Source organism: Myodes glareolus, chromosome 6, assembly GCF_982192425.1.
Source record: "Myodes glareolus chromosome 6, mMyoGla1.1, whole genome shotgun sequence".
Taxonomy (NCBI): Eukaryota; Metazoa; Chordata; class Mammalia; order Rodentia; family Cricetidae; genus Myodes; species Myodes glareolus.
In genome coordinates this window covers 20,576,911-20,602,363 of record NC_142031.1, presented here as the reverse complement: position 1 = coordinate 20,602,363, position 25,453 = coordinate 20,576,911, and the positions used below count along the sequence as shown (strand labels likewise).

General features: G+C 48.9%; 1 protein-coding gene across 3 annotated transcripts in view; it reads left to right on the top strand.

The window, feature by feature from the left end:
• Window positions 1–2,005: 2,005 nt before the first annotated feature.
• Pafah2 (platelet activating factor acetylhydrolase 2) overlaps window positions 2,006–25,453 on the top strand; it is a 32,935-nt gene continuing 9,487 nt past the window's right edge. The window contains exons 1-7 of one of the 3 annotated variants that reach the window (XM_048443148.3): window positions 2,006–2,160; window positions 7,933–8,067; window positions 9,294–9,444; window positions 10,182–10,278; window positions 17,363–17,431; window positions 17,853–17,991; window positions 19,729–19,842. In XM_048443148.3, the coding sequence (XP_048299105.1) occupies window positions 2,050–2,160; window positions 7,933–8,067; window positions 9,294–9,444; window positions 10,182–10,278; window positions 17,363–17,431; window positions 17,853–17,991; window positions 19,729–19,842 (816 nt within the window). In that variant the 5' untranslated portion in view covers window positions 2,006–2,049. Of the gene's footprint in view, window positions 2,161–7,931; window positions 8,068–9,293; window positions 9,445–10,181; window positions 10,279–14,546; window positions 14,570–17,362; window positions 17,432–17,852; window positions 17,992–19,728; window positions 19,843–25,453 lie in introns of those variants that run through there. The other 2 variants (XM_048443150.3, XM_085690524.2) reach the window with 2 other exon arrangements.

The following is a 25,453-nucleotide window of genomic DNA, read 5'->3' as shown; positions in this document are numbered from 1 at the left end:
CCCACCTGTCTCTGCCTCCTGAGTGCTGGGATTAAAAGCTCCAGCACCGCTCAGCTCAGCTCTAAAATGTTTATGTTCTGCCACTGCCACCAACCACAGCTCTAATTGAATCTTGGTCTTAATGTATCGCTGTTATCTCTCTTCTGGTGACCTTATCGTGGCTCCTGGAGGGATGGTGGTGGTGATGTTTCAGGAGGAGAAATGAACCTTGAGAAACCTAAAGCAGAATTCGAGACACTGGTGACTCACTAGGACATGGAGATGACATATGTAGGACCATTGACTCCAGGAGCTCAGTTTGTTGGTGAATGCCTTTAATCCCAGCACTGGGTGGGTGGGTGGGGTAGAGGCAGGTAGTTCAAGACCAGCCTGGTCTACAGAGTGAGTTCCAGGACAGCTATGGCTACACGGAGAAACCCTGTCTCAAAAAACAATACAATACAAAACAAAACAAACAAAAAGAGCCTTCATCCTGGTTGGTGCCATAAGGTGAAGGTAAAGACACCCAGCGAGAAGTCTGTAATTGTTCCATCGACTGAGAAGAAGCAGAGGTTGGTTGGGACCGTGGGAGTCATCAAAGGGTCTTGGAGAGTGAACCTTAGAATCAGGACAGGAGGGTCCACCAGGAAGGGCAGGAAACTTCAAGATATCACAATACCTGGTCAAGCTAAAGAGTAGACTGAGCCATGAGGACTCAAGGCATCTTAGGGTGCCAAGGTACCTTAGGGTACTGAGGCATTCGTTGCTTGTAGCTGGGGTTGGGCAGGTAGAGGACCAGGACTCCTGGCAGTGTAGAATGAACAACACCGTGATGGACTTGGGCCACTTAAATGCCAGGGAAAGAAATTGGGGCCTCATTCAGTAGGTTGTAGAGAGCTGTAGGGTATGTGTGACAGAGCTGTTGAGTGTGTGTGGCAGTAGGGGGACTTTGACAGTCTCACTATATAGTCTAGGCTGGTCTCTGTGTCCTGAACACTGGGGGCTACCAATATGTACCCTATGGTTGAGCTTCATGGATAATTCAGGTTTTTTTAAAAATATTTATTTATTTATTATGTATACAGCACATTCCTTCCATGTATGCCTGCAGGCCAGAAGAGGGCACCAGACCTCATTACAGACGGTTGTGAGCCACCATATGGTTGCTTGGAATTGAACTCAGGACCTTTGGAAGAGCAGACAATGCTCTTACCCTCTGAGCCATCTCTCCAGCCTGGATAATTCAGTTTTTGTTCGCATTTATTGGACTTCTCATTCCAGCCCTCACGTCCTGTGACTCTGTAAGACTGAACTCAGTTACATTTCATCTGAAATCTCGGCACTCCCTGCACTAAGTCCTTCCTTTGTTCTCTTCCTTTAAGCATCTTGAGACTCAGTTCCCTTTCTCCTAGCTTTGGCGAGTGTTTTTCAAGGCTCCCACACTCGCTCTGATTCTTCCCACCCTTCTCTGAATTCTGCTAGATGGTAAATTCTGTTGATCCTCGGGACAGGATCTTGTTCATCCATGTGTCTCCAAAAACCCAGCACGGGGCACGCAAATGGGGGTAAATAGAGGAAGGAGGGTTGAGATGTGAACCCCCAGATCTCTTGGGTTCCTCCCTGTTCTCTGCTAAGTGGGTCCTCTGAGAACAATGGAAAATCTCAGGTGTCAACAAAGGTGCTTGACAGCCAGAGATGTACCCTCAACTTAAACAATCAGTCTCATATTTTCACAACAAACAATCTGTCTACAGGAACAAATCTCCTGAGAACAAAGTGAAGCCAGGTGTATTTCCAGGAACGCCTGGGAACTATGTGAGGGTCCGTGAGGCGGAGGGTTACTTTCCAGTACTATAACCCTCCGCTTGAGCCGTGTCACCTCAGCTGCTGCTCCGAAAACCACCAGGGGGAGCAATCTCACCGTATCCCTGGCCTTGGTAGGTTTCACGCTTTCCAGGGTGTTGTCAGGAACTCTGGGAATTGTAGTCCTGGGATGGCAAGGCGGTCTACCGGGTGCGCCTCGGGACTTGTAGTTTAACACTTAGGGGCAGAACATAGGTTTAATCTCGCATGCTGAATGAATGGAACTACTACTCCCAGAGGGCCACGGGCTCCAGGGCGGTGTCGGGTTTCCGTCGAGCAATCCTTCTAAGATTGCTTCTGAGTGACCAGCTTGACTGGGTAAGTTTGATTGACGAAAGCTCCAATTTTCTACTGAGCTATCCAAAGACCTTTTCATATTCCACCGTGGGGCCTTCTTGTCTCTCAGTCTCAGAACCTGCCCGCTAATCTTTCCTCTTCATTGTTTCCTATTCAGACAAGTCCGGTCAGAATCCACCCCGCACCTAAGCCCTTGTAGGGTCACCGCGGACTGCCACTCCCACGCCCCGCGATTCCCACCTTGACCCTCACGTCCCTGAGCGCCGGCTGCTTTGTGTCCTCCACGCTGCGCTCCACTCCTCTTTGTCCTGTTTGTCTTGCGGGTGGAAGAAGACCGCCAAATTCTTCCTCCCGGTGTTGTGAACTTGAAGTGCAGCAGGAAACTCTCTCACCCGCCGCGACCTTGGGCGAATCGCACACGCTCTCTGGGACTCATTTCCTTCTGTTTTCCAATGTGTGAAAGTGCTTTGTAAACTGCACGGCCTCCACAAGCAACAGAGGTTCTCTTTGTGCCGTTTGTTGGTGCCCTAGAACATTCTTATCAGGACAGCCTTTCTGGTTTTGCCGCCTCGTTGCTCAATCCTGTCCCTTGAGATCTTGATGTCTTCATCTATGACCGGGTTATTTCTTCACTTCCTCCATAGACCAAAGATCAGACAGGCCCCGAGCCCATGACCCCTAGAGAGCTTTGTCTGAAAGGAAGCCCAAGAGAGGTGCTTATTCTTGGAATAGCTGGCGATGAAAAGTCCACAGGGCTGGCAGAGGGACAGAGCTGCTCAGAGGGACAGAGCTGCTCGCTGGAAGCAGGTCTCCAGCAGGTCAACGCTGCAATGAAAGCCCCATCCCTTCCCTTTGGGCTCTTCTGGGCCTCTTTACTGGTGGGTGTTCCTTAAGCATGAAAAACCTGGGAGAGAAGGATTCATTTTTCCAAAGGAAACTATGCCAGGAAAAATGGAAGGCCTCAGCTGGGTGTTTTGAAAGAGAACCACAGCCTTGCTAGTTAGTTGCTAATGTCTTATGAGTAATTACAATGTACCAGGTCTTAGGCCGTATCAGTTTCCTCCTTGAAGCGTCATGTGTGACGCGTCCCTATTTTCCATGTAAGAAAGTTAGACTTGGAGCAATCATATAGTTAGAATAGTTAGAGCTGTCTCGCGAAGCCGTAGTGTCTTCTGTATCCATGCACTTTGCACACGTTAATCTTTGACCTTGTGAGTAGCTGTAGATAACAGGTTTAGAGTTTAAGGCATTGGTTGAAGAGTTCACAGATGTGGCTGTCGTGCCTGATGACCCGAGTTCTGTTCCAGGAACCCACATCGTGGAAGGAGAGAACCAACTCCTGCAGGTTGTCCTCTGACCTCCATATGGGGTGCCATGGCACCCTTCCAATAGATAAATAAATGTTATATTTATAATATATTTAAATAAATAAGTAAATATGCATATGTATACACACACATAGATAGATAGCTCTCAACCAGCTGGTAAGTAGCAGAGATGGGATTCAAAGTCACCAAAGCTTTTCTTTTCCTTCTATAGCATAAGAACTTTATTCTTTTGATAAACATGACAGATTAAAAACTAACTGAGCTGAATATAGTGATATCCACCTATTATCCTAGCACCTGAGGGGTGAACAGGGAAATCTTGAGTTTGGGGCCAACTTGGGCTACCCAGGGAGACCCTGCCTGAGAACAGCCGAGGAACAGAACTGGAAGATTTTAAAGCCTACAGATAACAGAGCGAGTTCTTGCTGCCTGGGAAAGCGCCTGTCCTACAGGGAGAAAGCATGACTTTTTTGTTTGTTTGTTTTTAAAGATTTATTTATTTACTTATTTATTATGTATACGGTGTTCTGCCTCCATGTATGCCCGCATGCCAGAAGAGGGCATCAGATCTCATTACAGAGGGCTGTGAGCCACCATGTTGTTGCTGGGAATTGAACTCAGGACCTCCTGAAGAGCAGTCAGTGCCCTTAACCTCTGAGCCATCTCTCCAGCCCTTCTGTTTGTTTTTTTGAGACAGGGTTTCTCTATGTAGCTGTGACCATCCTGGAACTCGCTCTGTAGGCCAGGCTGGCCTTGAACTCAGAGATCCACCTGCCTCTGCCTCCTGAGTGCTGGGATTAAGGGTGTGCGCCACCATCACTTGCTAAAGCTTGGTCTTTGCACTGTGGAGTTTCCATGAAGGGAAAAGGCATACATGTGTGAAAAATTAAATAACACTTGTTGGAGAAAGTAATTTTTTTAACAGTTAATTATTTGTGCGTGACTGGGCACCGTGGATTGTGGCGAATGTGTGGGGCCAGAGGTTCATCTCTCCTTTCACAATGTATATTCTGGGAACTGAACACAGACCATCGGGCTGGGAGACAGGCTCCTTTGCTTGCCCAGCCATCTTACCTACATTAACCCGTGTGTTTCTGGGTGGCCATGGGGATTTGCGCAGTGAGATGGTGGTAAAGTCCACAGGGTACGCTCAGGGTTTGTTGTGTGTGTGTGACCGTGCGTGTCTGAATGAAAGACCCTCCCTCAGAGATCCTCAAATCCTGCTGACTGGAAACACCTGGGACTTGAAAATATTAACTTGGAATTGGGAGCATAGCTTGTAGAGTGTTTTTTTTTTTTTTTCTTTCTCTCTCCTCTCTCCCTGAAAATGGAGGAAATACAGTTAAGGATTACAGCGAGGTTGGGTAGTAAGTTCATAAACCCCTGCCATAGATTTCGCACGGACATCATGGGAAGCAAGTCACTGAGACTGCCAGACTAAACACTGCCCCTCGCAGCAGCCTGTGTGGGGAGTCTGGGGGAGGCGGGCTATGCTCAGAGCTGAGAGAAGGGAAGGCTGGAGTTTAGCAATTTGTCCCAGCAGGCTAGGAGGTATCCCTGGGCCTGGTTGAGGGAGAGGCCCCAGTTGGGCACTGCCACGAATTATGCAGCCAAGGTGAGCAATGGGACATCCCTGACCGACTCCCGTGCCGTTTATGAGGATAAGGCTGGATGTCTCTTCCTGGCAGTTTGCAAGTGAGATTGGCTTTTATCCCCCGTCCTGTCCTTGGGCATCAGTCCACACGAGCTTGGGGAACTCGGGCTGGTTTCCAGTTAGCCCCAGCCTGGTCAGTTGTTGTCTTTGGTTTTTATTTTTATTTCCAAGCAGAATTTAGCTGATGGGCCCTCTCAGAAGCCTGCCAACGTCACCAGAGCTCTCTACACCCCCACCTCGGTGACTCTTTTCAAACATACTTTCCTGATGCCTGACTCTAGGGCTGATCTCAGCTGAGACAAAAACCCCCTTCCACAAAACCCTGACCCCGCCTCACCTTTGCCTCCCTTTCTCCGCTGGCTCCCAGATCTACACAGCTGCCAAACGCTATTGATTCTGCTCTTCTTTGCCATGGACGAACGTAGCTAGATACTTGCTCCTGCCAGGTACTGTGCAAGGTACTTTAATTGCATGGTTTCATTTATCTCCATAGCAACCACAAGACTGAGCCAAATCCCCTTATGCAGATACAGAATGAGGTTTAGAAAGATTAGGTTAAGATGCCCAAGCTAGATGGCAGAGGAGCTGGTTGCAGGCTTGGGTCTTTCACAGGGGACTGCTTAGTTGCTAAGGCGCTTGTCTCACAGATGGGAGGACCCGAGTTCAGATCCTTAGGGCTCACATTAAAAAAAAAAAAAGAGGCTGGTCGTGGTGGCACATGGCTATAACACTCAGGAGACAGAGGCAGGTGGGTCTCTGAGTTCGAGGTTAGCCTGTGTACACAGCAAGTTCCAGGGCAGTCTGGGCTACGTAGAGAGACCCTGCCATTAAAGAACTAGCAGCCAGAGACCAGTGAGGTGGGGAGACGCTGCTAAACATGACTGACTTTGATCTCTGGAACCCGCAAAATGGGAGAGAAACAACCCCTCCGGTGGTCCTCCGGTACCCACACAGTGCTGTCACGTGTGCGTTTCCACACGTTAAATAAATAAAGGTATTTTTAAAAATGAAAAACAAACCAGAGTTGATGGTTCACTACAACCTCAGTGTTGCTGAAATGAGAGACAGCCAGGCAGACCCTGGAAGCCTGTGTGGCCAAGGTCTAGCTCAAGAGAGAGCCTGCCTCAAAGGGTGGGAAGGGAAGTGCAGGAGACCTACATGCAAGGTTGGCCTTTGGCCTCCACATGCCTGCCGCGTGCATGACCACAGACATATGGGAATGTGTACACACAGCCCCCTTCGGCTCCTTGCAGCCAGCACTGGCTGCCCCGTGTCTCACAGGCCTTTGGCTAACACTTTCGTGTCTTCCTGCCTCCCCCTGCTCTCTGCTCTCATGCTCAGGGGACACACACAGTCTCTCCCTCTCCTCAGAACTCCAGTAGCATTTTGTCTCTCCTTTATGACAGGATCTGCAGCTACTCCGCTCTCATGTGATCCACATGTGTCCTGCAGCTGCAGCCTAAGGGGGAACCTTCGGAGACTCCTCCTCCTTCCCTCCAGCTGCGCAGTCACTGCAGGTCGCAGAGCCTAGCTCCCCTCCTCTTTGTGATAGTGCGGGTCTTCAAGTGTGCACTGGAAAGGCAAAAGGGGGAACGGATAACAGAAAGGAAAACCATCTCCTCCCAACATCATTTCACAGGGGACTCTTTGGGGACTCTCTGGGGTTTCCTTCTGGACCAGATGATGGGCAGTCAGGTGGTCTGTGTGTGGTGACAGTCGTGCTGGGACCTTGAGCAGCTCACTGAGTCTCTAAGGACCTTGGCTTGCTCAGTGATGCGCACGTGTGTACAGAGGTGGAGGCCAGGGGAGATGGCCCAGAGCCTTAGCGGCAGCCGCCTCTGAGGTCTCTTCTTGCCCAGGCTTGCTCTGACTTGCACACTGATCCTCCCAGAAGAGGAATCGGAATAATGTCAAAACAAACCACGTGGGCCAGGACCCTGCCTGTGCAGTTGGTTTTGGCTTTCACGGATAGGAATCTAAACTTTGTTGCTTTAAACGGGGTGGGTTATGGGTTAAACCCATGCCTCCTCCCCCCAAGCCAGGGTAACGCTCTCTGCCCTGGTTCATTCATCTGTAAGTTTGGTCCTGATACCTCCTTTCTCAGAGAGGTGCTGAGAAGGTTAGATGAAGCAGTGTCTGTAAGGGGCACAGTGCAGCGCTAGCAGAGGAAGCAGTAGGAGGCGCTAGGTCTCCTAGCCTTAAAAGTGCTTTTAGCCTTAAAAGGACAACGTTGTCTAGGCGTGATCACTACAGCAGTTACTGCTGGGTGAACACATGGTAGGTATAGTGTCAGCATGTGTTAATCCTGAGGCAGGGGCTTGCCTTTGAACTCACGACGTGGTTCAGTGATGCCCCTGACCTCCAGCCACCACCTCCCCAGGGATGGGGTTACAGGTGTTTATTACCACAACTGGGTTATGCAGTGATAGGAATTGAAACCAGACCTTCTTGAAGGCTGGGCAAGCACTCTACCAAATGAACCATGCCCCCAGCCCTTGTGTTTGTAGGTTTTGAGGGAACTGAGGATTAGCTCATGGCTACCATCTCCTCACCCCACCAGAAGAAAACCAAGAATGCAGTCTACAGGGCTGGGAGTGGAACATTGCACGTGCACACACCACCACAAAAACAGCAGCCAAAAAGCCAGCTTGTAAGTGTTGGCAAATAGTGAGCGTAAATGATGCATTGAGTGGCTGACAGGAAAGTTGGGGTGATAAGGGCATCAGGAAGTAGATAGGGTTGGCACATGACCTAGAGAAGCAACAGTGAAGAAGAGACCAGCAAGAGGCTATTCTGTGTTCTGCTCTCCAGGCAGCAAGTTCAGGACGCCCAGGCTTTGATCCCACTGGTGATGAGATGGGGACCGGACAGTCTGTGTGTTTCCCAACCATCTCAGGACCCCACCATGTTGGCTGCACAGATGTGATGGAAGGTCAAAGTTCTGAGGTAGGTGTCCCAAGCTCCATCCCTGCACTACCCCACGACTTCCGCCCATGTGGTGTCTTCACCACTGTAGGTCCAAGCACGCAGTTCTGGGGACCTGGGGTACAGAAGGGCTGGGCTTGGATATCAGCCCTTAGGCCTGTTTTCCTGTCTTCCTGCCTTTTAAAAAATTCTTCTTTCTGCTGGGCAGTGGTGGTGCACGCCTTTAATCCCAGCACTTGGGAGGCAGAGGCAGGCAGATCTCTGTGAGTTCGAGGCCAGCCTGGTCTACAAGAGCTAGTTCCAGGACAGACTCTAAAGCTACACAGAGAAACCCTGTCTCGAAAAGCCCAAAAAACCCCAAAAAACAAAAACCAACCAAACAAACAAAAAAAAAAAAACCTCTTCTTTCAAAATATTAGAACCTCCCCAGTTGACGGGGAAACACAGTTCTTTCTCTGTCGAGGAGGAGGTGCTGCTGGCTTCAGAGGCAGCACAGTGCTGACCTCATCCTGATGTAGGCGGAGGGGTGGGGGCACAGTGGCCTGACTCTGTGCCTTGGGTGGGAGGGTGGTGTCTCCTGCTTCCATCTGCTTCCCACCTTCTGAACCTCCTGCCAGTTTCTAGGTTTTTCCTTTCTCTTTGTTTCCCCCTCTTCCTCCTCCTTTTTAAACATTTTTTTTGTGTGTGTGACAGGTTTCTCATGTAGCTCAGGCTAGCCTCCAACTGGAAATGTAGCCGACGATGGCCTTAAATAAGCCCCTGGTCCCCCCATCTCTGGGATTCCAGGCGTGTGCCACCAGGGCCCCTCAGGTTCTTAAGGTTTTTGTTCCTGGTGGGTGGACTCTCCTCTGGCCTGTGAGAGACACCCACTTCCTGGTAACCTCTCTGCTGCTCCCTTCTGACCAAGCATCCTGCTGCCTCCTGAGAGGCAGCCTGGGAGAATGGCCTGGGTGACCCAATGTGCCACCCTGTTCAAACAAAGAGCAAATCCAGTTCCGCTGTTGGCACCAGGCCTGGGGCCCACGAACACGTGATGTTTTGGTGTGGCGCCATTCAGGGATGTATTTAAAAATGCAGCTTGACTGGGAGAGCATAAGCTATATGTTCTGTGTGCTCACAACAAATTGTCTCTGGGTTTGAGGAAGCCTTTGAGTCTCTGTTGCTGTCCAGCCTGGCTGGTGCTGGCTCCTGCTGACTCCCAGTGTCTAGGCTTCTTGGCCCAGTAGCTGCTCTCTTCTTTTCCTCAGGGGAGCTTCTTCCGACTCTTCTACCCCTGCCAAGCATCAGAGAAGTACGAGCAGCCCCTGTGGATTCCCCGCTATGAGTACTGCTTGGGCCTGGCTGACTACCTGCAGTATAACAAGCGCTGGGTGGGGTCTCTGTTCAACCTGGGCATCGGTAAGGCTGCCTGGCCCGGGGGTCTTCCCAGTGGCCTGTGTCTGTCCCCCGGAGAAACCTAGGCAGTCATAGTAATTTTAAGCTTGGTGTGGAGAGATGGGAGAGAATTGAATGTGTGAGAATTTGGGTCATCGCTTCCAATCCAGGCTTTGTAATGTACTGGCAGGGGGCCTTAGGCAAGTCCCTTACCCTGCTCGCCTGCCAGCCTTTGTAGAGCTATGGGGCCAGGTATGGGAAGAGCCTCTAGTGCAGCGTTTGGAGCGTCAGATGGGGGCATGGCTGCGATTCCTAAATTTAGCACGCATTCCTACCTGCTCTATAGATCACAGCCCCCCCCCTTTCCTTTTATTCCAGTACTGGGGATCAAACCCAGGGCCTCATACATGTTAGGTCAGTACCCTACCACTGACCCACATCCCACTAGCCGTGTGCTCCACTGCCACCCCAGCAGCTATATCAGACATTCTTGGTCCCCAGGGAGCATCACCACCCCTACTGCATGCCCTCTGGGCCGTTCTACCTCCTTCATTCCAAGTTCCCACCCCGGGTGTCCCCATGATCCGGGCATCTCACACATCTGCCCCAGTTTTCTTCAGTACTGCCTCTGTGGATTTTTTTTTTTCCTGGTGGTTCTGGAGAGGGGAGGACCACAAATGCCCACCCCTGCCTATACTCAGGCTGCCCTTGGGATTGTAGTTCCGGGCAGCCAGAGATGCTACAGCCTGTGTCTCTGCCAGGATCTTGTCGCTTGCCTGTTAGCTGGAATGGCCCCTTTAAGACAAAGGAATCTGGATACCCCTTGATCATCTTGTCCCATGGCCTAGGAGGCTTCAGGTAAGAGCTTTGTCCCTCAACCTTGCCATAGCTCTTGCACCATGAGAGTTGCCGTGTCTTAATGCAGTCTCAGAGGGTCGAGCAACAGGTGTCTCACCTGCCTGCCACCTTACTGCCCATCTGCCTGTTTTCATTGCTGGGCCTTCCTTCCCTAGACCCGGGCTTCTTAAGGCTTTCCACTTGTGACTCTTTTGCTGGACATCATTACATGACCGCCTACTGTCAAAGTGTGTAAAATAGGAATACAGGTCAGCATTTGCTGGTAAAAAATCATAAAGGAGCCGGGCGGTGGTGGCGCACACCTTTAATCCCAGCACTCGAGAGGCAGAGGCAGGTGGATCTCTGTAAATTCGAGGACAGCCTGGTCTACAGAGCGAGTTCCAGGACAGCCAGGACTATGCAGAGAAACCTGTCTTAACCCCCCCCAAAAAAAAAAAGAAAAAAAAAGAAATTGATTTTAAAATAATGATTTGACACACGTATCATTTTACCACTCATTAAAAGCCAAAGCAAATTTGCATACTAATGAGCTGGATGGACTTGTTTATTTTTGCATAAGGGGTTGACTCTAGGGTAAATATTTGATACCAGAAGACCTAGAGCGTCTTCAGGGTTTTCCATGATTGAGTTTTGTTTTTTTTTTTTAAATTATTTATTTGTTATGTATACAGCTTGTTTGCCTGTACACCAGGAAAGGGCATCAGATCTCATTACAGATGGTTGTGAGCCAACATATGGTTGCTGGGAATTGAACTCAGGACCTCTGGAAAAGCAGTCAGTGCTCTTAACCTCTGAGCCATCTCTCCAGCCCCACGATTGAGTTTTGATTTTATGATCATCAATGCTGAGAATGTCGCTTACATAAATACATTGTACAAAATGACAGAATTATGCTTGAGACCATTTCAGAAATTGGAAATTTCATCTTAATCCCAAGCCAAGAGCCATTTAACACTTCTTTTTTTGTGTGAAACTCAAATTAGCATCCCAGACACCAGTCCTTTTTTTTTAAGATTTATTTTTATTCTTTTTAATTATGTGTTTAGATTGCTTGTCCGCGTGTGGGTATGTGCATGTGTCTATGTGTGTGTGAGTGCAGGTATTCACGGAGGCCAAAGGTGTCAGGTCCTGTGGAGCCACCTGATGTGGGCGCTGGGAATCAAACTCAGGTTCTCTGGAAGAGCAGCCAGTGCTCCCTAACCACTGAACCATCTCTCCAGCCACCCCAAGTGCCAGTCTTTAAAAATCCAACATTCCAATCCAGTCCAATCCAAAACTAGACTAGCTTGATACCGACACATGGAGGAATGATGGTGGAAACACGAAAGGTCTTCGTTTTCTGTGATTAAGCCTGGAAGAGCAGACATCTTGGTCTGCACAGTAAAAACACTTCAATTCGTGGCACGCAGTAGTATCAAATCTGTGCCCAGGTGTTTCCGGTAGCCTTTTTGACATAGCCAGGCACTATGGCATGGCGTAGTACGTGGTACACATGTGTGCAGAACCCAAGGTGGCAGAGAAGTTTCCAGATGCAGCTTGGGCAAGCAGTGCCAGAACCACCTTGGATTCATATGCCGTTGGTTTTCAGTTAATTTCTGGTCGTCTGGGGACATGCTAGCCTGTGCGACCTAACCTGCAAACCCTACCCACGGCAGCTGTATACCACAAAGACTGGGGAAAGTCGTAATACTCTCTGAGCTTGGGTTTCAACATCTGCCAACTGGATACGTGGCTCCCACGTGGTGGCTTAGGAGATTTTTGTTGGACTGGTGCCTACTAGGTGCACAGCTCTCCAGTTCTCTCTTCTGTTCCATGGAGGGATGTGCGGATGAGAGATTTGGTGATCTCTTCCACCAGGCATTGGGCTCCCAGGGCTCTTTCTGTCCACACCATGGGGTGCAGTCTGCTTGCCCTCCCTTAGGTGTGTTAGTGCACTCTCTGTCGGTTCATCCGTGAATATATACATCTGTCTTATTTCCCAGAATACCACACATCTCAGATGCTGCCAGCCCCCCAGCTCTTGTCTGTACCACAGGCAAGGAGATCTGTTTTCAAGATGGCGGAGCATAGTGGTTCACATTGGTTAGTCTGGAAGGCAGAAGCTACAGGGTCCTGAGTTCAGTGGGTGCTGTGTGGTGATGCCCTGTCTTACAACAAAAGAAGCCCGGATCTGACCTTTTTAGTATCTTGAAGAGTGCCTGGCAGATTGAGGTCTCAGTAAACATTTGTTGAGTACATCAGTGTTCTTCTAAATGAAACCTTTTTTTCCCTTTCTTTTCCTTTTCCTTTCCTTCCTTCCTTTCTTCCCCCTCCCTTCCTCACTCCCTTCTTTCTCTCTCACTCTCTCTTTCTCTCTTTCTTTTTTTCTAAGGGAGTGTCAGATCCCCTGGGACTGGAGTTACAGATGGTTGTAAGTCACCATATGGGTGCTGGGAATCAAACCTGGGTCCTCTGGAAGAGCAGCCAGTGATCTTAACCACTGAGCCATCTCTCCAGGCCCTAAATGAAGCATTTTAATAGTTTTTTTAAAAACTTAATTCTGTTTTTACATTTTCAAGTATTGAGATTAGAGGTGCACACTGCACACCTGGTTTGTATGTCCCTTTCTGAGGGTGCCCATCCTGGCTCTCCTATGAGGCTGAGTTTCTAAGTGCTCTTTGTCCTTCTCAGTACTAAATACAATTGCAGCATATTTGAAAAATGACTTGTTCTAGTTTTAATTATGTGTGCATTCATGTGTTGTGCGTGTGTGCGCTCGTGTGTGTGTGTGTGTGTGTGTACCTGAACATAGGTACCTGAAGAAGACTGTAGAGCATCAGCTCCCTGGAGCTGGAGTTAGAGATGGCTGTGAGCCTCCCAAGGTGGGTGCTGGGAATTTGGGTCCTCTGCGAGAACCGTGCTCCCTCTTGGCTGCTGAGACAGCCCCACAGTGCATCTGTCACTTGTGTGGTTGTGTTCCAGTGTCTGTTCTCCCTGCTAGACTGTAGCCTCTGTGAAAGCAGATGCCATGCCTGTCTTCTGTGCCCCATGCGTATGACGGTGTCTGGAAGCCATAGTTTCCCAGTAAATACTCATTCGTAAAGGAACACAGTGCTGTTCTGATGGATTCCCATTCATTCACCAACCTCTCTTAAGTACTTGTTGGGTGCCGCCCCCCCCCCCCCCGGCACAAAAGGAAGGTGGGAAATCCAGACATGGCCACGTTCAGAAAGTCACTCACGCTAGAGGAGCTGGTGGACAAACCTACTAGCCAACTAGCGATGGCAGCGAGTGGAGGTCAGGTGTGAAGATAAGGCTGGGGAGGCAAGCCTGTGGTTTTCTGTGCTGGTTTCTTTCGTAGTAAACTGAGAGCAAGCCAAGTTGTGAGTACAAGAGTCGCACTCAGCCTTCAGAGCTGGGTGTGTGCGTGTGCACGTGTGAGTGAGTGTATGTGTGTTTATGTGTGCGTATGCGTGTCTGTGTGTGTGTGTGTGCGTGTCTCTCTGTGTGTGTGTGTGTTGGCCTATCAGAGAGAAGAAACTAGGAAATAGGCACTCCCCACCCATAGCTACACTGGAGAGAGCAGTGAGCATGTGATCTGGAGGTCACCTTTTGACTAGGAAGCTAGGGACAGTCCAGCCGTCCTTCATTAACCACGAGTGAAAATTCCAAGAGGAAGAGGGAGGGGGTCAAAGAACATTTTCCTTTTAGTTTCTCTGGTTAATTTCACCTTGAAATTCTTCCCTTGTTTACGGATGGGTAGCTTCCCATCCCAGGGAAGAGCCTGAGTTGTAAATACCGCCTAGCTGGCTTCCAGAATGCCAGTGCTCCCCGTGGTCCCCACACAGCCCTCTGAAGTAGGCAGATAGGCATGAATGGACCCTGAGCAGCGAGCAGCAACTTGTCTACATCACACAGTACACACTGAGAAGGGATGAGAAGTCGTTCATCCAGTTCACTGCCTCTCTGGAAGCCTGGGAGACACTAGAAGGAAGCCTTAGAAATCGGCTCTCCCTTAGTTGTGAAAGTATATTTAACAGCCCACACCAGATGTGAGGAACTAAAGCATGATCAAATTTATTCCTTCCCTGGGCACATTGTACATGCCTGTACTCATGGCCCGCATCCCAAGTGTAAACATGGCATAGGCTGTAAAAGAAGAAAACAATACCCACCCACAAACAAAATGTCTTTATTTCTCTCGCAGTTAAAGCAAGCTAGAAGGGCAGGAACAGGGGCATCTGCTGATAACCCACCATTTAGAAGCTAGAAACTGGAGGATCAGGAGTTCAAGGTCATCTTCTGCCAAACAGTGAGTTTGAGACCACCCTGGACTACATAAAGTCCTACATCAGAACAGGAAGAAGTGGCTGAGGGGAACTAGAGGCAGACTTTTAGGGCTGACGTCACAGTTACATGAATGTATCAGAGAACCAGACTTTATAATATTGTTCTACTATGTATGGCTTCCATTATAAAGTTATCTCTTGCCCTATGGGGGCTACTTTTGTTCCAATCTACGTCTGCATCCCAGGAAATACAAAGGAGCACTCTATTTTTGAAAGAAAATCTCTGGGATACTCTTATGTGATACAGCTGACTACCTTTCATTTGTTAGGGCTGTTTGATCCATAAGCTGTCAGCTCTGTGTGATTCTTTAAGGCTTAGAAGATGGTTGGTCAATGCCAAGAAACGCTTCCAATGTAAAGTATGCACCAGAGTACAAGGTCTGCATGGGAGTAAAAGTCTACAATAACATTTCATTCATTAAAAGTTTTTATTTGGAAATTAGAGTGGGTTACACAGATTACAGTAGGTTAAATAAGGGGAAAAAGTATAATAGGCTATTATAGCTTAAATAAAATAGATCAGTAATGTTAGATTGCTTCTTTTTGCTTTTTTGTTTTTTCCTTCTTTCTTTCTTTTTTTGTTCTGTTTTCTTTGTTTTGTTTTGGTTTTGGTTTTTGAGACAGGGTTTCTCTGTAGCCCTGGCTATCCTGGAACTCACTTTGTAGACCAGGCTAGCTTTGAACTCACAGAGATCCACCTGCCTCTGCCTCCCAAGTGCTGGGAATAAAGACATGCACCACCACTGCCTCTCTCTCTCTCTTTTTTTTAACTTAAGAAATAGATTAAAAATATTTTTGTTGTTTGTGTCTGCATGTGTGTATGTGCATGTGTGTGCAAGTGTCCACTGTGGCCAGAAGAGGGCACCAGATCCTTTGGAACTGGAGTGATAGGCAGTTGAAGTAGCAAGTGCTCTAACAGCTGAGCCATCTCTTCAGCTGTCTGTTTCTTCTTGTTTTGAGACAAGATCTTGATGCATAGAAAAGGCTGGCCCTGAACTCCTGACCCCACTTTCATGTCTCAAGTGTTAGGATAGCACATGTGTACTAGCGTGTTTGGCCTGCCTGTCTTCCTTCCCTCCCTCCCTCCCTTCTTACCTCCCTTCTTCTCTTCTTTCCTTCCTTCATTCCTTTTCTGATGGCAACTCATGTACCACAAGCTAGTTTTATGCTCACTATATAACTAAGGATGACTCTGAACTCCTGATTTCCCTACCTCTGCCTTCCAAGTTCTGGGGTTATAGTTATATGCTACCTCATCTGGCTAAAATACCTTTTTCTTTGTATTTTTTGCAGTCCTGGGAATCGAACCCAGAGCCTTACACATGCTAGGCAAGTGTGCTACCACTGAGTTACAGCCCATCTTTTTTTTTTTTTTTTTGTAATGTGTATAGGCGTTTTGTTTGCATGTATATCTGTATATCGCATGCATACAGTGCCTATGAAGGCCGGAAGAGGGCCCCGGATCCTTTGTAACCAGAGTGACAGATGGTTGTGAGCCACCATGTGAGCAGTGGGAGTCAAACCTGGGTCCTCCAGCAGAGCAGTCAGTGCTCTTAACTGCTGAGCAGCCCTGCAGCCATCCCAATGCTCCCTTTTAACGTTAAAAAAAAAAAATGACTGCTTGAAAATTTTCAATTGCTTTTGATTTGTATGTGTGTTTAAAATTTAGTATCATCACATGTGGTGCTTGTGGACTCATTCGTGGAAGGTAAAAACAGCTTTGTGGAGTAAGGTCTCTCCTATTATGTGTGTCCTGGGGACCACATTCAGGGTCCTAGGCTGGTGAGGCAAGCACCTCCCCTGATGAGCCATCTTTCCAGTCCTTGTGTGGTGTTTTGTTTGTTTGTTTGTTTGTGGTTTGTTTTTGAGACAGATTTCTCTGTGCTACAGTCCTGGCTGTCCAGGACTCACGCTGTAGACCAGGCTGTCTTCCATCTCACAGAGATCTTCCTGCCTCTGCCTTCCAAGTGCGGGCGTTAAAGGCGTGCACCATCACCACTTGGCCCCTTATGTGGTTTTAAAAAGTATTTATGCTGAGCATTGTGACACGTGTTTTTAATCCCAGCACTCAGGAGGCAGAGGCAGGCAGATCTTTGTGAGTTCAAGGCCAGCCTGAGCTACATATATAGAGAGTTACAGGCCAGCCTGGGCTATACAGTAAGACTCTGCTCAGTGGGTTTAGTACTTTCTGTACAACCTTGAGACTGACTTGAGTTTGATCCCCAAAACCTGTGTAAAGTCTGGCCATGGCCACACACACCTGCAATCCCAGTTCAGGAGTGGATGAGGCAGGAGGCTCCTTGGAACTCTCTGGCCAGCTAGTCTCACAGAATTGATATATTTTCGGTTCAATGAGAAATCCTGGCTAAAAATAATAATGATAATAATAGTAATAATATAGAAAGTGATTGAAAAAGACACCCGACAACATGGCCTCCACATGCAGACACACAGATGTGTACATACATGTTAACACTCAGGAACTTGTCCACACAAATCCATTAGCGTAGCTAGAATCTAGCTGGGGTTGGGGTAGACTCTAGATGGGGTAGGCATCTCGGGTTGAAGATTGACTTGCAAACACCCTGCCTCCAGAGGTAGATCCCAGAGCCCCAGGATGAGGGTTAGCCTGTCTGGGGAAAGTGCTCGGAGGACCACCCGTGACACCTACCTAGCCAGTCTTCTGAGGTGACCGCTAGCAGAGTGTGGGTGAAGCTGGGCCATGGTTTTGATCTCTTCTCTCCGTGACTCTCCAGGGCACTGTACTCAGCCTTCAGCATGGAGCTGGCCTCCCGGGGCTTCGTGGTTGCGCTCCCAGAGCACAGGTGAGCGAACTCCAGTGAACTGCCGTCAGGTGGATGCCTGTGAGCTAGGGTACAGGCTAGCCCCTGTCAGTGTGTTATTTCTCTAGTTCTGTTTGTGGTGCTGGGGCATCAGACCCACACACACAGCAAACATTCTGTCCCTGAGCCACATCCCTGGCCCCGGTGTATTATTTCTAATAACCACACAAAACAGTCATTATACCCATTTAAAAGATGTTCAGTAACTGGCTGAAGGTGACTCTGGACTCAAACCCAGGTCTGTCCCCAGCCCTTCTGCTCTCCTACACATGCCCCCATCTCCTTACCTGCCAGCCAAGCAGGGAGTCCATGTATCATGGTCGGAGGGGAGCGCACAGATAAAAGGGAGAAATAAGCTCACCACAGTCTTCTTGTTTTCTTTCTGAATGCACGTGTGCTTCAGAGACCAGTCAGCTTCGACCACCTACTTCTGCAAGCAGACCTCGCAAGAGAACCAGCCCACTGAATCGCTGGAGGAGGAGTGGATCCCCTTCCGCCGAATCAAGGAAGGGGAGAAGGAGTTCCACGTTAGGAATCCCCAGGTAGGCTTGCGCCAGGTGGCATAGTCACTATACCATGATCAGAATGGCGAGGTGGATTCACACCTTCTGGTGTCAGTCCCAAAGATGGGAGCCAAATCATCATGGCCAAATTAAAACAAGCCATTAATTAAAGCAAGCTTTTTTACTCCTGTACACAGGCTGCCTCCCCAAGGCAAGGTTCAAGACGTTAGCCTTGGGTGTGAGGAAGACAAGTCTTCTGCAGCCCGTGGGTTTCTAAATGGGGGGTTTGGTGGGCAAAGTAGTTGGGGTTACGGAAGTGGAGCGTAAGCATAACAAGTTAGTCCCTCCTGGAACAAAGACATGGCTGCAAAATGGGCCTAGCAAGGCGGTCACAGTCATAACAACGTAGTCATAGTCATAACAAGGTAGTCATAGGCAGTCATATAACCTTTTGAAGTAAAGACAGGGTTGCGAAATGGTTATAAAGAACTGTTTGACGCAAAGACATGACTACCGTTCCGGAACAGGCAATGCAGACCGTTTGCAGTGAAGGTTACAGGTGGGGCCTAGCCCAATCCGTGAGGAACAGGTTGAATCGTGAACAGGAGAATGAACCTAGTTCGCCTTTACTATTAGATGGCCTTTACACCTAAGATGGAGGCCGGCTGCTGTTGCAGCATAGTGTGGTTCTAGCCATCTTTCCATCTCTCCAGCAAATGCCTGACAAGGGAGCAGCGTTTTTAGTTCCTAGTTCTGGGGATGGCAGCCCAAGGTCAGGTGGACCTATTGCTTGGGGCCTCTGGTGAAAATCTCAGATGGCAGGGAAGGTGGGGTATAATGGCATCCCCCAATCCCTCTTCAGGGCAGGTCTTCAATGACTTAAAGACCTCCCACCGAGTCCCGCCTTCTAAAGACTCCACCTTCCAATAGCGTCCCCAGGGGGACCAGGCCATTAACATGGACCACAAGCAAGACTTTTAACCTTCCTCAAAAGCCTCAGCTTAGTGGGCCTGAGCTCCCCACATCCATGAGAATAGATAAGGTATGACTCACAGGGCTACTGGGGTTGACAGAGTCCATGTTAAGCCTGTTTAGGTGGCAGCAGAGCTGATTGACTCACGTTGGTAGGAGGTGAGGTGAGTGGGACCTCTGGGGCAGCCTCATACCCATGGGACTTGCTCTCAGAGGGGACCAGTCCACCCCTGTCTCGGCATAACTCCCGTCCGCAGGCTGACTTTCTTTCTGAGCTTTTGCCAGCCCTGCCTGCTGATAGTTAGCCATCAGCAAGGGACCAGGCCCTGGGTGTTCCCCGGTCCTCCATCGCAGAGCCGAGCTCAAGTTTGAAAATTCCTGGTAAAGAATTCCTAGCCTGCAGAGAAAGAGGCAAGAGAAAAATTCCCACCAAAAGACCCATTGTCTGGTTGTTGGGGGCGGGGCGGGGTCAGTCCTTAAAAGGCGGGGTTAACGGGAGAAGGGGTGGCAGACAAAGGCAACAGCCTGTGCTGTAAGTGGACTTGAGAATAAGAACTCTGACAGCTCCTTCTATTGGCAAAATGTTCTCATGCACACCATCTCGTACGGCCGTCCTGGTGGCCCTGCGGGTAGGCTAGTGGAATCCGAACTCCTGGGTCTACTCTCTACGATGTCAGTGTCTGTGTGAGCTGCAAGGGGCCACAGTATCTACTGAGATGCAGTGGGCAGACCCCCTCTCCTGCTGAGTTTGTGGGGGCTGGGGTTGTGATTATGGGGTGCTCCGGCAGACTGGCTGTGTTGCAGGTTCACCAGCGAGTGAGAGAGTGCGTGCGGGTGCTGCAGATCCTGCAGGACGTCTCTGGCGGGAAGACTGTCCTCAATGTCTTTCCTGGTGGATTGGACCTGATGACCTTGAAGGTAGGACAGCAGTTGGGGTGACTCCGAGCTACACATTCCTCACAGCCTTGCTGGCTCACAGCCACCAAGAGCACCGGGAGACATCAGGTTGGCATAGTGGGATCTAGGGTCTCGAATTTGGCAGCTCTGCACCCTGATGCTCCCTCTGTAGGCTCAGTTTCCCTGTGCATGTGTGGCCTTTGTTCTCACCAGATTCCAAGCAAAAAAGATAGTTGCTAAAACCCAGGCCTGTGCCCAAACAGCCCCAGAATCCAAAAGAAAAGTCTCTCTCAGCTTCTAGGCTGTGCCAGGGAAGAGGGTATTCAGGTTGGCCTGCCTGGGCTATGCCACCTTTCCGGTCAAAGGAGCTAGGACACCCCAGGACTAAAGGTCCCACTCTGCCATATGGCTAGAGGGGACAGTTCCTTCACAAGGGCAGGGTGTTGAGGAACAGCAACTTGTCTCCTTCAGGCAAGTAGCTAAGTAGGCTTCTAAGGGAGTCCCAAGACCCCGCCTAGAAGGCATGACACTGTCCTGACTGTGGACGTGGTGGCTGGAGAGGTATAGTTTCTACCTTCCAAGGTCCTTTTCTCCCCTAATCTTTTTTTCCTCCCTCTAATGTCAAAACAAAATACATACACATAGTAAAACAGTGTGGTTTTTTTCATGCTAGCGAATTTGAAACAGGGTCTTGATTCATATCCCAGACTAGTTCAGAGCTCATTGTGTAGCCCAGCCCAGACTGTCCTTGAACTCATGGTAGTCTTCCCGCCTCAGTCTCCCAAAGTGCTGAAGTTACAGATGTGAGCTGTTAGTGTTTTTTGTTTCTTCTTCTTCTTCTTCTCCTCCTCTTCTCTTCTTCTTCTTCTTCTTCTTCTTCTTCTTCTTCTTCTTCTTCTTCTTCTTCTTCTTCTTCTTCTTCTTCTTCTTCCTCTTCCTCTTCCTCCTCTTTCTCCTCTTCCTCCTCTTCCTCCTCTTCCTCCTCTTCCTCCTCCTCCTCCTCTTTCTCCTCTTCCTCCTCCTCTTCCTCCTCTTCTTCCTCATCTTCTTCCTCCTCCTTCTCCTTCTTTCTTATGAGACAGGGTCTCATGTGTCCCCGGCTGGCCCCAAGCTTACTGTGTAGGTGAGACTGGCCTCAAACTCTTGGTCCTCCTGCCTCTACCTTTTGAGTATGGGGATTTCAGGTGTGCACAACCAGGTACTGCTTATGGCATATTTTTGAATGCTCATGTAATAGTCCACCGTGTGAATAAGAATTCTACTGTGGAAGGGCTCCCCACATAGACTCATGAAGTTGGCATCATACCTCTGTACACCGAATGAAGACCATCATGAGTCTGAGTACCTACAAACAGCATTTAGTTATAAGCCTGGTAGAGGAGCCACTGAGATAGCTTATGGTAAAGGACTCAGGTTTGATTCCCAGCACCCACACGGCAGTTCCCAACTGTCTGTCACTCTAGTTCCAGGGGATCCAGCACCCTTTTCTGGCTCTCACGGGCACCAGGTACACGCAGTACTTAGACAAACATAAAGACAAAATACCCATGCACATAAAATACAATTAAAATTAAAAAAGAAAAGAAAATGGCATCAGTTTTAACCTGGGACTTTTGTTCCCCAAAACCTAAGTTTTATGTCTCAACACCTCTTTAAGATCTCACACGCCTGTGTGTGAGGCAGAGCCTGGACTCCAGTGGGCTTTGGTGACTGCCTGCTGAGTGGAGAAGCAGGTCCCCCAGTGCTGAAGGCCAGACCACCTGCCTGAGATCTGAGCCAGGCACTGAGCAGCAGCAGCCACTGTCCAGGTAGATCTCAGAGGAAATGCAAAACCAACCAGTCAAGTAAGTCGTGCCTCTGAGACTGAATCTGAGCATCTGTCAGCCCCCCCCCCCCCCCCGTTGATGAGTCAGCCTTTTACACTGCCTGGAGGAAGGCATGCTTTGGTTTGTGTTGCTTCTTCCTTCCCTCCCTCCCTCCCTCCCTCCCTCCCTCCCTCCCTCCCTCCCTCCTCCCTCCCTCCTCCCTCCCTCCCCCCTCCCTCCTCCCTCCCTCCCTCCCTTCCTTCCTCTCTCTTTTTTTTAATCCACCAGTTTCCAGTCTGTAAATTTATCCTGTATTGTTCCTAAGAGCAAACAGTTGGGAGGAGCCAGCTGTTCCCCTCAGAGCCCCTGGGAATGCTAATTGCTAGGACACCTAGACCCCTCTCAGTGGCTTCACCCAATAGAAACGTCCCTTTTGTCTACTGTTCACAGGGTGCTGGTTGGGGGGGGGCAGGAGGCAGTCCAAGGCTCTATGCTCCTTTCAGAACTGGGATTAAACTTAGAGCTTGGCACAAGCTAGAAAGCCGCTCCACCAGTGAAGTGCACCCTAGCCCTGGGCTCCATTCATCCGAGGGGTTCTGCCCTCTGCACGCTTGAACTCACTTGTGCTACGTGCATTAGGCCTGCAGAAGGGCATGGGCTACATGCATTAGGCCTGCAGAAGGGCATGGGCTACGCGCATTAGGCCTGCAGAAGGGCATGGGCTGCGTGCATTAGGCCTGCAGAAGGGCATGGGCTACGTGCATTAGGCCTGCAGAAGGGCATGGGCTACGTGCATTAGGCCTGCAGAAGGAAATGGGCTACATGCATTAGGTCTGCAGAAGGCATGGGCAGGGAAGCACCTGAGAGCTTTTATAGATGTCCTTGGAAGTTAGAATTTCAAATATATGTATGTATTTTTGTTATTTGAGGTCATGTGTTAGTGTGTGCACCTGCATGTAGGTGTATACACAAGTACAGAGGCCAGAGGTGTGGATTCCCCTGGATCTGGAGTCACAGGCAGTTGTGAGAGGCCCTGACTTGGGTGCTAGAAGTCAGATCCGGGTCCTCTGCAAGAGCAGCAAGTGCTCTTAACCAAACTTTCAGCTTTGAAAGTTAGACTTTTGCTAATGCTGTTAGCTAGGACTCCGTCACGTGGAACTGCAAAGAAATGGTCTCGCTGTGTGTCTGGGGACAGATTTAGTGAGCAGCCAGCTGTCGGTTTCTGAGTGATGTCAAGCGTAGCCATAGGGAAGGACGAGACAGCCCCTCTGTACTAATAGTGCTGTGCACAGACAGGCGCTGGAGGAGCGCCTGTGGGAGAGGTAGGAGGAGGAGTGCCCATCCTGTCTGCTGTCTTCCCAGTGGCGAGCTCAACAAGGACACTGAAGAAACCATCGCTGGTTGGGAGCAGGAAGCAGGCAGCTGGTGGAAAGGAAACTGGGGGTGGGAGACTTCACTACAAACCTGAATTTGGAGGCCTACTAACAGTCATTTAGGTTTTAAAAGCCATTCACACCGACGGTGGTGGCACATGCCTTTAATCCCAGCAGTCAAGAGACAGAGGCAGGTGGATCTCTATGAGTTCGAGGCCAGCCTGGTCTACAGAGCTAGTTCCAGGACAGCTAGGGCTGTTACACAGAGAAAAACTTTCTCACAAAACAAAACAAACAACAAAAAAAGAGCCCCTCCCTCCGGGTGCTTCTCTCAGCCATGGGGGAGGATGGACACCTTCCCGGGGCTAGACGCTGAGGAGAGCAGGGCTTCTGAACATAAAGCCTGGGGAGATTTCCCCAGCCCCTTAGCAGGCATCAGTGGTGGCTTTTTATGGAGCCAAACTTCAGAGGCTTCTGGGAACAATCGGAATAGACACTCACAGAGCAGTCACAGCGCACAAAGCCTCCCTGGGCTGTGGATAAAAATCAGGGCAGCCGTGCAGAGGAAGGAGAACCTAGCTTGCTGTCTGCACAAGCAGGCCTTACTCCAGAGCTAAATGGGTGTTTGTGTGTGTGTGTGGGAGGGAGGTTCCCTGTGCTCCCCTCTGTGCGCTCTGTGACATCCTCGAGGACCAGTTTGTGAGGCAGAACTGTGGACTAGTGGTTCTCAACCTTCCTAACACTGCGACCCTGAAATACAGCTCCTCATGTTGTGGTGACCCCCAACCTTAAAATTATTTCATTGCCACTTCCACTAGTTTTGCTACTATTATGAATCATAATGGTAATTTTTTTGAAGGTAGAGGTTTGTCAGAGTGATCGTGATCCACAGGTTGAGAACCACTGCTGTAGAGAATGAAGGGGGCTGCTTCTCAGTGTATTTTCCGATGAGCTGGTGGAACCCTGACAACTTGTCTGGGTACCCACACACATTTGAATGCCTGCCCTCAGCAGATAGTAGTGTTAGCAGGGGGATTACAGAAGTCAAGATGAGGCAGTGTGGTGGCACACACCTTTTTGTTTGTTTGTATTTTGAGATAGGGTTTCTCTGTGTAGCTTTGGAGCTTAACCTGGAACTCGCTCTGTAGAGCAGTCTGGTCCCGAACTCACAGAGATCTACCTGCCTCTGCTACCTGACTGCTGGGAATAAAAGCATGTGCCACACCTTTGATCCCAACACTTGGAGAGAGATCTCTGTGAGTTTTAGGCCAGCCTGGTGTATATAGCAAGTTCCAGTACAGTCAGAACTGTTACACAGAGAAACCCTGTCTTGAAAAACCAAAAAAAAAAAAAAACCAAAAAAAAACCTGTCTCAAAACAAAAACAAAAAGTCCAGAAGAAAAGCACAGTTCCCTTAAGGTTGCTCACACCAAAGATCAAAAGAAAGATCAGCTCTTGAGGTGACAGGAAGTCCCTAGTCCTCTTTTGCTTCTCTTTGCCATGCTGGGTGTCAAACCCGAAGGCTTTTTTGTGCTCTTTGCTACTGAACTACACTCCAGAGACCAGAGATTCCTCTTTTTTTTTTTTTAAGTTGTGACAGTGTCTCACTGTGTAGCCCAGGCTGGTCCTGAACTTGCCATCATTCTGTGTAGTAGGGAAGGCCACTTGTTGGTTCCTGGCCACCTGGCTAGCTTAGAAATAATACACATAATCACACATAAAATGTATTAGTTAGATCACTGCTTGGCCCATTAGCTGTAGCTTCTTATTGGCTAACTCTTATATTAATTTAACCCATTTCTATTAGTCTGTGTATAGCCACGTGACTGTGACTTACCTGCTAACGTTCTGGCATCTCTCTCCGGTGGGGCTACATGGCGTCTCTCTGACTCTGCCCATTCTCCCAGCATTCAGTTTAGTTTTTCCCGCCTAGCTAAATTCTGCCCTGCTATAGGTCCAAAGCAGTTTCTTTATTCATTAATGGTAATCACAGCATACAGAGGGAAATTCCACATCACCTCCCCTTTTCTGTTTAAATTTTTTAAAAAAAGGTTTGAACTGTAGCAGAGTAAAATTACATATGACAAAACAGGTATCAAGCAAGAATTACAGTTACAATATTTATTTATATCTATTTTATCTTTTATTATAACTAAGGAAAACTAACTATAACTATAAATTTTTCAACTCCATCAAAGACTCCAGAAGGATATAATATTACCTAAGTAATCAGTAAGTGCATTGTAAGCAACTTCCAAACTCTAGAATTGACAGAGACATCTCACTGCCTAGACAGTCCCCCAAAGTTCTTCTGTACCATTGGGGCATCCAGTCTTCAGCTCACAGGCTTATGGTATCCATGGTATCCAGCAGACTTTTCCATGAAGCAGGAAATTTCAAAGACAGTTCCACCTATATTGGAAGCTTGTCTGTCACATTTTTCTGTGTTTTGTA